At 40.8% G+C, this 15,306-nt stretch overlaps 1 protein-coding gene across 4 annotated transcripts in view; it reads right to left on the bottom strand.

Moving 5' to 3' along the window:
- Nucleotides 1-1,568: 1,568 nt before the first annotated feature.
- orc3 (origin recognition complex, subunit 3) overlaps nt 1,569-15,306 on the bottom strand; it is a 79,159-nt gene continuing 65,421 nt past the window's right edge. For all 4 annotated transcript variants that reach the window (XM_059645279.1, XM_059645281.1, XM_059645282.1 and 1 more), the window contains 4 exons: nt 13,383-13,524; nt 12,995-13,111; nt 4,288-4,367; nt 1,569-1,825 (listed from right to left, as the gene is read on the bottom strand). In XM_059645279.1, coding sequence (XP_059501262.1) covers nt 1,720-1,825; nt 4,288-4,367; nt 12,995-13,111; nt 13,383-13,524 — 445 coding nt within the window. In that variant the 3' untranslated portion in view covers nt 1,569-1,719. The remainder of the gene's footprint in view (nt 1,826-4,287; nt 4,368-12,994; nt 13,112-13,382; nt 13,525-15,306) is intronic.

Here is a 15,306-nt window from a genome sequence, read left to right as displayed (position 1 = left end):
GTCTTAAAAAAATCCTGAAATCTTTCCTCTTCCCTTGCACCTGCAACAATCCTAAGCAACTAGATTGCATTTCATATACATCATAACACATTCAGGATATAATAAGCTTCCCCCCACCCCTTCCTCCAATTTGCATTCAGACATCCAATTATTTGAAACTTGTTCTGGCAAATGATGAATTTCTTTCACAAAAATAATATTCAATCCTAGTATTGGAATGAGGTTACTCATTCAAAGCAATTGTATTCCGGTTGTATCTTTGGGACGTCTAGTCATTGTAAATGTGCTTTACAACTTATGAATTTTTTGAACTGTTGTAGGAAACACAGCAGCTGAGGGTGGCATGATGGCTCAGTGGTTATCACTGCTGCCTCATAGCACCAGGGTTTGATTCCACCCTCATGCCACTGTGTAGACTTTGCATGTTCTCCCCAAGTCTGTGTGGGTTTCTGCTGGGTGCTCTGGTTTCTTCCTTCCACAGTCCAAAGATGTGCAGGTTAGGTGGATTGGCCTTGCTAATTTGCCCATGGTGTTCAGGGATCTGCAGACTTGGTGGGTTATCCACGGGATATACAGGAATACTAGGAGCACGAGTGGGATGCTGTTTGGATAGTTGGTGGGGAACTCAAATCAGCCACATGACCTGTGTCCACACTAGGGATTCTATGAATTTGGTCACAACAAGCACCCACAAACAATAATGTGATAATGAGAAACAGATTGTCTGTAATGTTGATTGAGATAAATATTAGCTAGTAATGGGTGCCCTACCCTTCAAAATAGCACCACTGGATATTTTACATCCACATTATATAACAGATAGAACCTGAGTTTAACCCTTTGCCTGAAATGTTTAATTTTCTTGTGGTGGGCTTGAAGCTATTTTCTGAATCAAAAGTGGGGGGGGGGGGGGGAGGGGGGAGGGGTGTGCTACCACCAGAGCCACAGCTGCTGCTTCACACGCTGCTCCGTTTTCTGCTACATCAGCAACATATTTTGCAGTCAATGTGCTGTTGCCCAAGATGAATACCTACTGTGGGAAACAAGTTGCTGGAGAAACTCAGCAGGTCTTGCAGCATCTGTGGGGAAGAAAACAAAGTTAATGTTTTGGCATCATCAGAACCCCTCATTCAGGAACACTGGATCTGTGACCCTTTCTGTAACCTAATAATTAAGTGGGTTTTGGAAATTAAAACTACTAATACCGCTTCAGGAGAGTTAAAGAGAAGCAATTTTAACGTATGCAACAAAACTGACAATTGCTGAAAGCTAATAAAATGACTTGCACTCTTCTGGTGCCCCAAGTGTCACCATCTACACAGATATCAGGCATAGGCAATTGTCCATGGCACTGGTTGCCAGTCTCAGCTGGGTGGTTTCTATAGAGATGACAAGCAGAGAACATTCTCAGACAACAGGAAAAACATAAATATTATGCAACACATCAATTAGGTTATTGTCACAGACATTTTGCTATCTGATCAAAAATCACTTTGATCTGGTAAGCATTTGACTGCATGCATGCACATCATCTGCTAGTATGAAATACAAACAATATCGTCTTAAAGTACATGTATGAAATGGATACTTTATTGGCCATTGTAAATGCTCATTTTGTATTGTAACACATGAAATCCCAAATAAACATATTCGTAGCATGATGTCCCATTTTGGTGCAAAATGTCCAGAGAAAGACAAAGGATGTTGGGTTGGTTGTGGTCAGAAGCCACCCCACGTCAGCCTCGTTACGTGATCAGTCTTCCGTTTGGTTGGTTTAATAAAGCCTAAAAACTCCAACTCAGACACAGCACGAATAAAACGAGCACTGATAAAGTTAGTCAAGGAAAACTGTGCTGCTCTTTCCCCATGACCTTGCACCTTTGACATTTTCAAGTGTATATATTCAATTCCCGTTGGAATTTCTTCCGGTGAGATTTCAGGTAATGCCAGATCATAACAAAAAAGTAAAATGGACCAATTTTTGGAAGTGTTTGTTAAGAAAGTATTGCTGCTTAAACATTGGGAGGATTCCACATTTTATAGCTTTTCTGCAGTATCAAAAATCTGAATCATTTAAATAATCATTGAAATAATTTAACGGATTTACTCATTAATAAAGTGCCTGACAATAGCTTCAAATGTTAACAGCAAAGGTACTAATTATTTCTGAACATAAAAGCTTAAATCTGCAGTAAGATCTCACTCATAAATTAAAACTAATCTGCAAATTATTTTCCCCAATCTTCATTTAAGAATGGGGAGCACTGAGTGAATGCACCATGTGGTGTGTCCTGTGTTAGAACCAAGTTCAATTCCTGTTTGGTGCTTTATAGTCTGTCATACTGAGGCAAGAGTGAGTTGCTATGATTGGCCTTGAGTTCACAGGTAAGAAAACCTCTGGAAGAAAAAATCCCCGGTTCATTTTATTTGAAAAATACCAAAAGAAATATCCATATCGATGGAGAGACAGGATCAGACTTGGCCGTGATTTATCCCCGAAATACTGGAAGAATCTGAAAATCAGATTACAGCCAAAAAGTAAGTGAAGCTTCACCTATTGAGCAACAAATTGGGACTTGCAACCAAGCAGTGACGATGTTGTACAGTCGCCTCATGTACCTCATCTGTTGTCCAACTCTTAAGTTTAGTTGCCTTTTATATTCCTCCAGCTTCTCTGCCTACATTCCTACTGTCCCTAATAATTTGACTAACCTCACCAACGAGGTTTCACAATGACAAGAAGTGATTCATGCCCACATCTAGGTAACTGATTGGAAAGTGAAAAATAGCAATTACTTCAAAATGAAACCAAGTCACAATACTATATGAAAAAAATGTGCTGGTTTTAAATAAAAACTGGAAGCAATTCAGTCGAATTGCACACATGAATTCTGGTCACTGATTAGTCACCATCTACAAGTTTGAAGCAGGCAACTCTCTAAGAAACAAACTGGCTTGGGTTTCACCACCCTCCCTTCCTCTCCCCACATTTCTCTGTCTCTCTCTCACTCTCACACACACACACAAAAATGTGTCTAACGGGATCTTTCAGAAGTGGATTGTTACTAAGTCTCTTAATCAACCAGTAGACCATCGCAGTTTCAGGAGTGGCTGGAACTATTGCTGAATTATTGTAATGCATTCCAAGTGTAGGGGGAAAGGTGAAGAAGAATTGGTGTGGTATAAGTCAGATATTTAAAAAAAAACTGAACTCTGCATCCTGGGAGCTTCCTTTTTCACAGCCAAAAATGGAACTTGTGGTCCAATTCAGACTCCTTTCTCCTTTGTGAAGCTGAGGGTAGCTCATTCTGTTCAATATCTCAAGGTCAAGGCAGAGATCATTGGTTTTGAACAAAAATCGAAGTTGCTGGAAAAGCTGAGCAGGTCTGCAAGCATCTGTGAAGAAAAAAATCAGTTAATGTTTCAGGTCTGGTGACCCTTCTTTACTACAGACCCTTCCCAGTTCTGAGGAAGGGTCACCGGACCCAAAACATTAATTATGTTTTTGTCTTCACAGATGCTGCCAGACGGCTGAGCTTTTCCAGCAACTTCTATTTTTGTTCCTGATTTACAACATCTGCAGTTCTTTTGGTTTTTATCACTGGTTTTGTGTCACTGAATACCACGTTATTTGAGGAAGCATTTAGCACAGCATAATTCAATATACTCAATTCCTCATGTATATCTGTAAAGGATTCAGGTAGGGATGGCTTAACTAAATGGTCACGAAACAGTAGACCAGTGGCACCAACTTATTTTTCCATCAAACACCCTGTCTTGGGCTCTTGATGGGTGGGAAGAAGGGGTGAGCACGTCCTGAATTTTTGCATTTCATTTCCATAGCAATACTGTTCAATTTTACAAAAACAAAATAATAAGATAAAAATATGATCCAGACTGATCTGGTTTTCACCTAGTTTGCATTTCCTGCATGTCCCCATAAACCTCGAGAGAAGCTAAACCTGCCTATTTCATAGTAAGAACATGTCATTTATAAGGTTCTTTGTATGTGACAGGAAACATGGTGAGTGGATTGTGACATCTGCCTGCGTGCACATTGGCATTTCCAATCTCTCAATGAGCTGCACGCATGAGCTAGAGGATGTACAAAAATGTAATTTATTGCAGTATCTAAACAGCGACAGCTAACAGTGCCGGGAAGCTTTCACAATGCAGAGGATTTCACTTCTATATATTTCTACATGTCGTACTTAATGTAAACTACTTTTGTTGCTATGGGTTTCTAATAATAGAACCGATCACTAAGTAAATGCACAGAAAGGATACTGTAGAACTTGATCCACCTGTCCATTACTCATTTTATCTGGATCTTGTCCTTCTGCAGCAGTAACCACAGTGACAAATGCCTAGAGATAAAAAAAATCCAGTTCAAATAACAGCAAAAGCAGCAGCACAAGCACTGTCCAGCCACACAGCCTTTTTTAGTCTCATAAGCCACTCTTGCCACAAAAAAGAGTATAATTAAGGTATAAGGTGTATTTAGTTTGTGAAACATTCATCTATTCAATCTTCCTAAGCAATATGTCTTGATATCAATATAGCAGGAATGTCAAAAGGTATAAAAGAAAATTCAAAACTAGATGAAACAAGCAAATTGATTTTATTTTAAACAATTAAAAATAACAGGCATGTTTGCCGATGATTGCACAATGTTCAGCAACATTCATGATTCCTCAGATACTGAAGCAGTCCATTTCCAAATGCTGAACAATGTCCAGGCTTGGGCTGACAAATTGCTCGTAACATTTGCACCGCACAAAGATGCCACACAATGACCATCGTCAACAAGAGAAAATATAAGCATCTCGCCATGACATTCAATGGCAATACAATTACTGAATTCCCCGGTATCAACTTCCTGAGGGTTATCATTGACTAGAAACTATGTCAAAATCCTGGAACTCATGTTCCCAATGGCCTTGTGGGTCTACCCATAGCACACAGATTGCAGTGGATCAGGAAAGCAGTTCACCACCACCTCCTTCAAGGCACTTAGGGACAGACAATATATGTTGGCCCAGCAAGCGAAGCCTACATCCCATGAATGAATTTGAATAAAATTAAAAGCAGCTTAGCAGTGCAATATGACTATTGCTCCGACTGTACTGCTACACGGTGACAAGGTCACCACCAATTCCTCAGAATTCACCATTATCTACCCAACATTTAGGAACACAAAATCACAATGTAACAGGAACTCTTGCATGTTTTTCTTGCGTTCTCTGCCAGGTCTGACTCACAGAGCCATGAATGATAAGTGGGTAGGTCAACAATACAGCCAACCAGAATGGGAACAAAATCTTGTGCTTAGGTGTGGGCTCCAAATCCGTGTCAAGACCAGGATTCTCTCTTGCTGTTACCATCTGAGTTGGTGTACGTTGGAAGGATTTACAAGATGATACTCATCCTGTCTATGGCTGCATTACAAATGTACTTACCTCGGTCATTAAGTTCTGCAGTGAGAATTGAACCTAGAGGGCTGTGAGAGGGATGGACAATAAACGTTGGCCTTATCAGCAATGCCCACATCTGAAAAACAAATTATAGACATCCTGCCCCGTTCAAAGGACTCAAACTGCCATCAATTAAGGTGACTGCACAAAAGTATAGCATCCATTATTTATCTACCCGCAGCAGTGAGCTTCTTTCCAACTCAAACTCCAGGCAAATGGAATAGCACACCATCTAAAGCAGTAGCCTTAAGAGCAGCAAGGTTGTTGAGACTGGAAATGGCTCATGGGGTGATATATCAGGTCACTATTAAACAAGGTAAGATAAGCATTTACCGAGGAAAATTCAGCAGTTAATAATTTAGCTCGAGCAAATGGGTTTCAGTTGAAAAAAAATACTTAATATAGCCATGTCCAGCCTGGGCCTCCTGCAGTGCCATAATGATGCCACCCATAGGTTGCAGGAACAGCAAGTCACATTCTGCTTGGGAACCCTGCAGCCCAACGGTATCAATGTGGATTTCACCATGTCCGTCCTCCCCGGACTGACCAATCCCCTCCCTACGTCCTCACCCATACTCTCCTCTCCACCTATCTTCTCCTCTACCCATCGCCAGTCCACCTCCCCCTCTCTCCCTATTTATTTCAGAATCCTCTTCCCATCCCCCTTTTCTGATCTACGGTCTAGGCCCGAAACGTCAGCTTTTGTGCTCCTAAGATGCTGCTTGGTCTGCTGTGTTCATCCAGCCCCACACTTTGTTATACTTAATATAGCCCTTAGGTTTGGCCCCTTACATTTTGATATTAGCAATTTGTAAATACAAATGAAGGAGTGAAGAATTGAAAGGAATTATCACACTAAACATCTCAGGCTCCTTCGAGTGACTGTTGCAGCTATGGGAACAAAAAGCAATTTACTTAATTATCTCTGTTGCAAACCATAGAATCTATAGAATCCCTAGTGTGGAAACAGGACACTTCTGCCCAACAAGTCCACACTGCCTGTCTGAACAGCATCCCACACAGACTCACGCTCCTACCCTACCACTGTAAACCTGCATTTCCCATGGGTAATCCGCCTAATTTGCACATCCCTGGACACTATGGGCAATTTAGAATGGCCAATCTTCCTAATCTGCACATCCTTTGGACAGTGGAAGGAAACAGGAACATCTGGAGGAAACCCACATAGACATGGGGAGCATGTGCAAACTCCACACAGTCATGAGGCTGGAACTGAACCCGGGTTCCTGTGAAGCCACTGTACCACTTTCCTCATCAACATTCCTTCTTCCTCAAGCATTTGGCTTCTAGATAACATGTGATTCCATAGTGCTTTAGGCTATACAGATAAAAGTGGGCAATTTTGTGTGTAAATGGTAACCCGACAGTTGCTTGTCATTGAATTTAAATTCTCATCATCCTGACCTACGTTTCCAGAATGGGCTATTGGATGGTAATCAAAAGAGGAAATCTTCCTCTTCCTAAGCTAGAGGCAAACTATAGTGCCATCATTGCAGCCCTAGTCAAGATAAGCTAATTCAGCAAAAAACAGTTGCTCTGTATTAATACACTGAGTTATTAGGGAGTTATGAAAGTTTTGATAAATCCATTTATGTCTACTTTTTGGAACTAAAGCCATGTAAACATCCAATGAACTAAAATAATTGCAATCTCATGCTCTCTTTAAGAATGCACACAATAGAACAATGACTCAAATGGAACGGTGCCTAATCCATCTGGTACAGGAAGTTACAGTTAAATGATATCTTGGCCTGAAACAGATGTTCCCACCATGAAACATCAGTGAGCTTCGTTCAAAATTATTGTGCAGTTTTATTTTTAGAAACAATTGAAAATTTCTATTTCAGTCTATAATGGTTGCAAACATTGTCATTAAATGAGTCAAATCACAGATGTGTGGAATTGTTTCCAGCCAGTTAGCAGCACTGGTGTAAAGTGTGCACCAAGGTGTTAGATTTCTGAGACTTCTTACAATGGGAAATTAAACTGGAAAGCTTGCTGTTTTCCTGAATGTGACCAGAATTCAACCAGCCAGCATGTGGGAAATTAGTGGTAATAATGAACGGCTGAGACCTTGAGACTGGCCAAACAGGTAGCGAGTATGGCGCCAGCTGGAGATTCATTGGCTGAGGTAACTTAATCTTCAATGTTTATTTCAAGTAAGCCCAGTCTACCTCAGATTACCATGGAAGGGGAAAGGATCCTCAGAAATGTGAACAACAGATGAAGCTTGCTGACTCATGTTACTGCCGTACAGCAAATGCACAAGTGGGTTTCTCCACCAATAGGATGCTGCCATCAAGCCAAAAAGATGTGTGATCAACCACACAAATGCGTAATGTGATATCAGAGCTTCAGTGCCAGTGTGACGTAGGCTGTACGTCCCAATGACCGATGGATCATATTAAAAACCACGTTCCATTGACCAGTCACAGCTGGCAGCATGCCACTCGTGCTTGACCAGCTCATGTTTACGAGCCTCATTAAAGTATATCCTCCATTAAAGGTGATTCTGTCATTGTCGTTCTGTCATTTAGTAAATAATCTGGAGCATGCTAAGATTTATAGTGAAAACCAATTTAAGATCATCAGCTAGACCTGCAGTGTGATGCATTTGCATGTGCCAGAAAGTGTATGTATGAATACACAGGACCATATACACATTCACTGCAATTTTTTCAAAAGGAAGAGGGTGATGGAGCCAGACCAGCTCTGCTGCATGCCCATGGCAACACCAGGACCAATCAGAATCTACGTGCTTGATCTCAGAATTAAGATTGACAGTTAACTTGCTGCACCTCCATGCCGATAATGGCCTGACCAATCACCAACCTCTTCTCATTCTGCATAAAGTGGTCTCGCTCTCTCGCCAGTCTGTTTCTTGTATCCAAGTTTTGATGAGGGCAAGGCAAAAAAAGACTTCAACTTAGTGTCTTTGAGCATGGTTTAGTTCTTATGCTAAGAAGACACTTTTAAAAATTTGTAAGTTCTGGAAATATCCATGCAGTTTTGACTATCGTGTGGTTGCTGAAGGAGCACACAGGCCTGTTGAGGCTCAGGTCATTTGAGGGTAGAACTTCATTGACATGTTGCCTGCGAGCTACCTGCTTCACAGAGATATCTGATTGTTTATTAGCCAGCAACTTTTCAAATATATTCATCCAACTTCAGGCATGGGCAAAATTGCTGGGCTGTGTTGCATCTGCAGGAATTTAGCCTGCAACCATGGCACTGATAAAGCTTAGTGTTGGCTGTTGGACAATAATTGATAAATCAATTCATATTGAAACTTTAGCATTACATTTTTATGATCTTAAAATTTCCGTTTTAATTCTGGTCATCAGATGAAATAATATTTCTTATCTACAGATACGTTTACTGTCTTCTAGACTCATAAGAACATAAGAACTAGGAGCAGGAGTAGGCCATGTGGCCCCTCAAGCCTGCCCCACCATTTAATAAGATCATGGCTGATCTTTTTGAGACTCAGCACCACTTACCTGCCCACTCACCATAACCCTTAATTCCTTTACTGTTCGAAAATTTACCTAGCCTTGCCGTAAAAACATTCAGCAAGGTAGCTTCTACGGGCAGGGAATTCCACAGATACGCAACCCTTTGGGTGAAGAAGTTCCTCCAAACCTCAGTCCGACATCTGCTTCCCTTTATTTTGAGGTTATGCCCCCCAGACCTAGTTTCACTTGCTAGCGGAAACAACCTCCCTGGATCCACCTTATCTATTCCCTTCATAATCTTTAATGTTGATCTAGAATCCATTGTCGATTGTCAAGAAAAACCCATCTGGTTCACTAATGCCATGCGCTTCTATAAGATCTCTCTTCATTCTTCTGAATTCCAATGATATAATCCCAGCTTATTCAGTCTCTCCTCATAATCCAACCCTCTCAACTCTGGAATCAACCGAGTGAATCTCCTCTGCACCCCCTCCAGTGCTAGTATATCCCTTCTCAGGTAAGGAGGCCAAAACTGCGCACAGTACTCCAGATGTGGCCTCACCAGGACCTTATACAGCTGCAGCATTGCCTCCCTGTTTTTAAACCCCATCTCTCTAGCAATGACAGGCAAAATTCCATTTGCCTTTTTAATTACCTGCTGCACCTGCAATCCTACTTTTAGCGATTCATGCACAAGGACACCCAAGTCCCTCTGCACAGCAGCATGCTTCAAATTTTTACCATTTAAAAGATAGTCCATTTTGCTGTTATTCCTACCAAAACGGATGACCTCATATTTATCAACACTGTACTCCATCTGCCAGGCCTTTGCCCACTCACTTAGACTATCTATATCCTTCTGCAGACTTTCAGTGTCTTCTGCACACTTTGCTCTACTACTCACCCTAGTGTCATCTGCAAGTTTTGACACACCACACTTAGTCCCCAACTCCAAATCATCTATGTAAATTGTAAACAATTGCAGTCCCAACACTGATCCCTGAGGCACACCACTAGCCACTGAACGCCAACCAGAAAAACACCCATTTACCCCTACTCTTTCTTTTCTACTAGTCAACCAATCCTCTATCCATGCCAAACATTACCTGTAATACCGTGCAACTTTATTTTATGTAGCAGCTTTTGGTGTGGCACCTTGTCAAATGCCTCTGGAAATTCAAATACATCACATCCACAGGTTCCCCATTGTCCACCATGCAAGTAACGTCCTCAAAGAATTCCACCAAATTAGTTAAACATGACTACCCTTCATGAATCCGTGCTGGGTGTTTCCAATGGGACAATTTATATCCAGATGTCTTGCTATTTCTTCCTTAATGATAGATTCGAGCATTTTCCCCACTACCGAAGTTAAGCTAACTGGCCTACAGTTGCCTGCTTTTTGTCTACTTCCTTTTTTAAACAGTGGTGTCACATTTGCTGTTTTCCAATCTGTGGGAACCACACCAGAGTCCAGTGAATTTTGGTAAATAATTACTAGTTCATTTGGAATTTCCCCTATCATCTCTTTTAGTACCCTGGGATGTATTTCATCAGGGCCAGGAGACTTGGCTACCTTTAGCCCTATAAGCTTGCCCAGCACTGCCTCCTTAGTGAGAATGATAGATTCTAGGTCCTCACCTACTATAACCTCCTTGTCATCAGTTTTTGGCATGTTATTTGTGGCTTCCACTGTGAAGACCGGCACGAAATAACTGTTTAATGCGTTGGCTATTTCCTCATTCCCAGTTGTTAAATTGGCCTTCTCATCCTCTAAAAGGACCTTCGCCACTCTTGTACGATTTACATATTTATAGAAACTTTTGCTGCCAGTTTTTATATTCTGAGCTAGTTTGCTCTCATAATCTATTTTAGTTTTCTTTATAATTTTTTTGTGGCTTTCTGTAGACCTTTAAAGATTTCCCAGTCTACTAGTTTCCCACTACTCTGCTTTTTTGTACGTGCTTTTTTTCAATCTGATACTTTCCTTTATTTCCTTAGACATCCATAGCTGACTATCTCTTTTCCTGTAGTTCTTCCTTATCACTGGAATATACTTCTGTTGAGCACTGTGAAAAATCGTTTTGAAAGTCTTGCACTGTTCCTCAACTGACCCACCATAAAATTTTTGCTCCCATTCTATCTTAGCTAATTCCTCCCTCATCCTGTCATAGTCTCCACTGTTTAAGCACAGGACATTGGTACTGGATTGAATCTTCTCATACTCCATCAAACACAATGTGAATAAACGTGAGGTTAACCAATTTGGTTGCGAAACCCGGAAGGTGGGTTATCATCTACTTGGTCATGACTAAGAATATGGGGTAGGCCATTTTGGTTTGAGATAAGGAGTGCTCTCTTCACCCAGAGGCTGGTGAGTCTGTGAAATTCTCTGCTACAGAAAGCAGTTGAGGTCAAAACATTGAATGTTTTTAGAATGGGATCAAAGGATGCAGGGCGAAAGCAGGAACATGGTACTGTTGGATGATTAACCAGGGTTGTATTGAATGAAAGAGCCAGCAGGAAGTTCCGAAGGTCTAATCCTTCTCCTGTTTTCTAAGTTTCCAAGAATACATACCTGCAAACAACTGGACTGCTCCTTAGGTCTAAACACCAGCTTGGCTCAATGTAAGGCGGAACAGAAATATGAAAACAGGCATCATTCTTGTTTTCACAGTAGAGATGTACACTCTTACAGAATGGAATGAAACAGCGGGTCATGTGATCCTCATTCTCCAAATGTAAGTGGCAATTTATTGTCATGATGATACAGACTGTGAAACCTTAACATAACCCCATTCAGTTTGATGAACATTAATGACAAGTCATAAAAAGGTTCTGTCCCAGTGAAGTCCAGGAAATTCAGTTATGACTTGATTCTACAATATCTGAGAGTGAGACATGTTGGAACATTGAGGTCCTGAATACTGAGGCTGAACTATTAGTACTGATGCTTCACTGATGAATACAGCATAAATCAGAAGATAGAACATAGAACATAGAACATTACAGCACAGTACAGGCCCTTTGGCCCTTGATGTTGTGCCGACCTGTCATACCGATCTCAAGCCCATCTAACCTACACTATTCCATGTACGTCCATATGCTTGTCCAATGACGACTTAAATGTACCTAAAGTTGGCGAATCTACTACAGTTGCAGGCAAAGCGTTCCATTCCCTTACTACTCTCTGAGTAAAGAAACTACCTCTGACATCTGTCCTATATCTTTCACCCCTCAATTTAAAGCTATGCCCCCTCGTGCTCGCCGTCACCATCCTAGGAAAAAGGCTCTCCCTATCCACCCTATCTAACCCTCTGATTATTTTATATGTCTCAATTAAGTCACCTCTCAACCTTCTTCCCTCTAATGAAAACAGCCTCAAGTCCCTCAGCTTTTCCTTGTAAGACCTTCCCTCCATACCAGGCAACATCCTAGTAAATCTCCTCTGCACCCTTTCCAAAGCTTCCACATCCTTCTTATAATGCGGTGACCAGAACATTAACATTTGTTAGTTCCTAAACCCAGCTTGAAAGATACGCAGTTTAATGGTGTGTGCCTAAAGTGGTGCGTGAAAATGGAAGGATTAGACACTCCTAGTAAAATTACTGTCTTAACTGGGGGAGGCAATGGCCTCATGGTATTATTGCTGGCCTATTAATCCAGAGACCCAGGAAACATTCTGGAGTCCCAGGGTTTAATCCCGCCATGCGTGGTGGCATTTGAATTCAATTTTTTAAAAATCTGGAATTAAAGGGTTTAATGTTGATCTAGAATCCATTGTCGATTGTCAGGAAAAACCCATCTGGTTCACTAATGCCATTTACAGAAGCAATACCTGATCTCGGCTACATGTGATTCCAGACCCACAATAAAGTCGTTGACTCTGAACTGTGCTCTGGGCAATGAGGAATGGTTAATAAATGCTGGCCTAGACAGTGATACCCTCTTACCATGAATGTATGGAAGAAAAAAAATTGACTGTAAAGCAAGGCATGAAGGGCAATTTGAGTTAGTTCGAAGCAACAAAGGAACAAAACCCACCTGCAACCAGTCATACAGGTTAATCAATCGTCCACACTCCAGGTGAAGTTTATAGACTATACATATATCTGGAGCTGTATTAGTAATGGCTCCTTCCTTGCTCCTCACAGCTTCATTCTGTTCCAGTGCAAATTGGTAAAATTAGATTATTTTTTCTTTTAGAAAGGTATCACATGCTGTATAATAATGGTATTTCTAAAACTTAAAGGGAAACTGTTATTGAGGATATTTTAACAAATCATAAAGAATTATTAACCAAATATTAATATTTAGCTTTCATGAAATTCCCAAATTATTACATAAAAGCGCTTTCTGGTTCACTAATAGCTCATTGGAAAGAAAACATATTCAACAGTTAAATTGTGAACTGGTTGTTCGCGTGTTTTACCTTTAGATAGTTGTATGGCTTACTTAAAGCTGCCTGCAATGCAGTGCGAGGTGCAGCATTTAAGTGTCTACGAATAGTGCTGGCAGCACTGAAATATACAACCTCATGGAGTGGCTGAGTCTCAGGTGGCAAAAGGTATTGCCTGCAAAAGGTAAAAAAGACATACATTGTTGCATTATTATTTGACATTTAGAGCCAAGGAGACCACCTCCAGGTGCTTCACCACTGAGGGAGGGCAATCCACTAAAAACACATCCACCTCAGTGCACGAATCAGAGTCTGCTCTGCTCTGGTCGAATAACAAACCTCATTTTCTTAATGACAGCACCCAGGAGGAGATAAACACTCTCGCACTGGTCTTTCTCAACTTTTCTGTTTTTTGTAATAGGCATTAGAATACATTTTAATGCAAAAGTGAGCCACAAATAAGACAAACACTGTGAGACACACTAATGAATTTGGGAAGGAGTTCTAAATCCAAGTAGTGGTGAGAGTGTGGAATTTGCTAGTGTATGGAACAGCTGGGACAAAGAGCACAGGTGTATTTAAAACAAAGTTATGGAGGTACACCAGACAGAAACAAACTGGACATGTTGATAGGATGAGATGAAACTTGCATGGAACACAAACACTAACTTAGTGTGCTCGGGCCGAGTGGTCTATTTATGTGATGTAAAACTATGTAACATGTCTCAAGCTGACAAGATTTTTATGACTTGCAAACGGTTAAAGCTGGAGTCAAGCCTGGCAATACTGCTTTACTGTCTCTTGACATTACAGCAATGGCAGCTGATTAAAGTTTGCAGGTCACACATTTATATCATCAATATTTCTTCCAGCAACAAGACAGTGTTTCCAAGTCATTGCCTGGCAACTGGGAAGAAGAACTAACATAGCATTCTTAAAGCCAAACACAGATTAAATAGGGTTTGGTAAAGCAATGAACATTCAGCTCTGGATGATGTGATGTGAGTAGAAATGTCCAACTAAATCAACAGGCAAGCAGAAACAAGAACCACCTCAGCAGATGGTGAGTACAATGCTTGAAAAATGATATGCTAGAATGAATTTCTCTACTTTCCTGGGTATCATTTTGTTTCTTCAAAATTATTTTTCAATTTTGTTTGCAAACTGACTGATCCAAAGTGTTTTTCAGCCTGATGATTTCAACTGAGTTAGGAAATGTTAAAGTCACTTAAAGTTGGAGTAATGCTTGCAAATAGCAAGAAAGAGTAGGTTCTAAGCTGTGCATTTTAACTTTTATCAACCCAGTACTTTGGCAGCACTGTTTATACCCAAAGGGCAAAATAGGATAAGCACAATCAAAGTGGACTGTCCAATAAGCAATTATTGATTCTCATCAACAAGGATCTATCCTTCAGTTTTCATTTTAAACGCTATCCACAAATTGTATAACTGGGAGTTAGGTTAGCTCAGTTATCTGGATAGTTATACTACAATGCAGAGTGATGCCAATTATGCAGGTTTGAATCGCCTTGCTGGTTGAGGAAGTTCATGGGCCTCTGCCTCCTTACTTTGTCCCATGTTTGCTGAGTGGTGCCCTTCAAGATTTATGTAATAATTGGTTTTTCTGAACGGGCAGAGACACCTTTGGTTCTTTAAAGAACAAAAGAATAGCACTGCAAAGGAACAAGCGTTTTGGCTCCAGGCTTGCACTGACACACACCACCTTTCAAAATTAAAAACCTTTTGCCTATGTGAAATCCATATCCCTCTATTTCTTGTCTATTCATGTTTCTGTCAAGATGTCTCTTAAACATTGCTGTTGTATCTCCTCTGGTAGCACATTCCAGGCAGTTATCACCGTGTGTAAAAAAAACTTGCCTCTCACATCTCCTTTAAACTCCTCCACCTTTTTACGTAAACCTATTAGTCCTAGTACCCTCTCTGAAGTCTCCACACA

This window comes from Stegostoma tigrinum, chromosome 4, assembly GCF_030684315.1.
Source record: "Stegostoma tigrinum isolate sSteTig4 chromosome 4, sSteTig4.hap1, whole genome shotgun sequence".
Classification (NCBI taxonomy): Eukaryota; Metazoa; Chordata; class Chondrichthyes; order Orectolobiformes; family Stegostomatidae; genus Stegostoma; species Stegostoma tigrinum.
The sequence above is the reverse complement of the archived record's forward strand: the minus strand, read 5'-3'. Positions and strand labels throughout refer to the sequence as shown.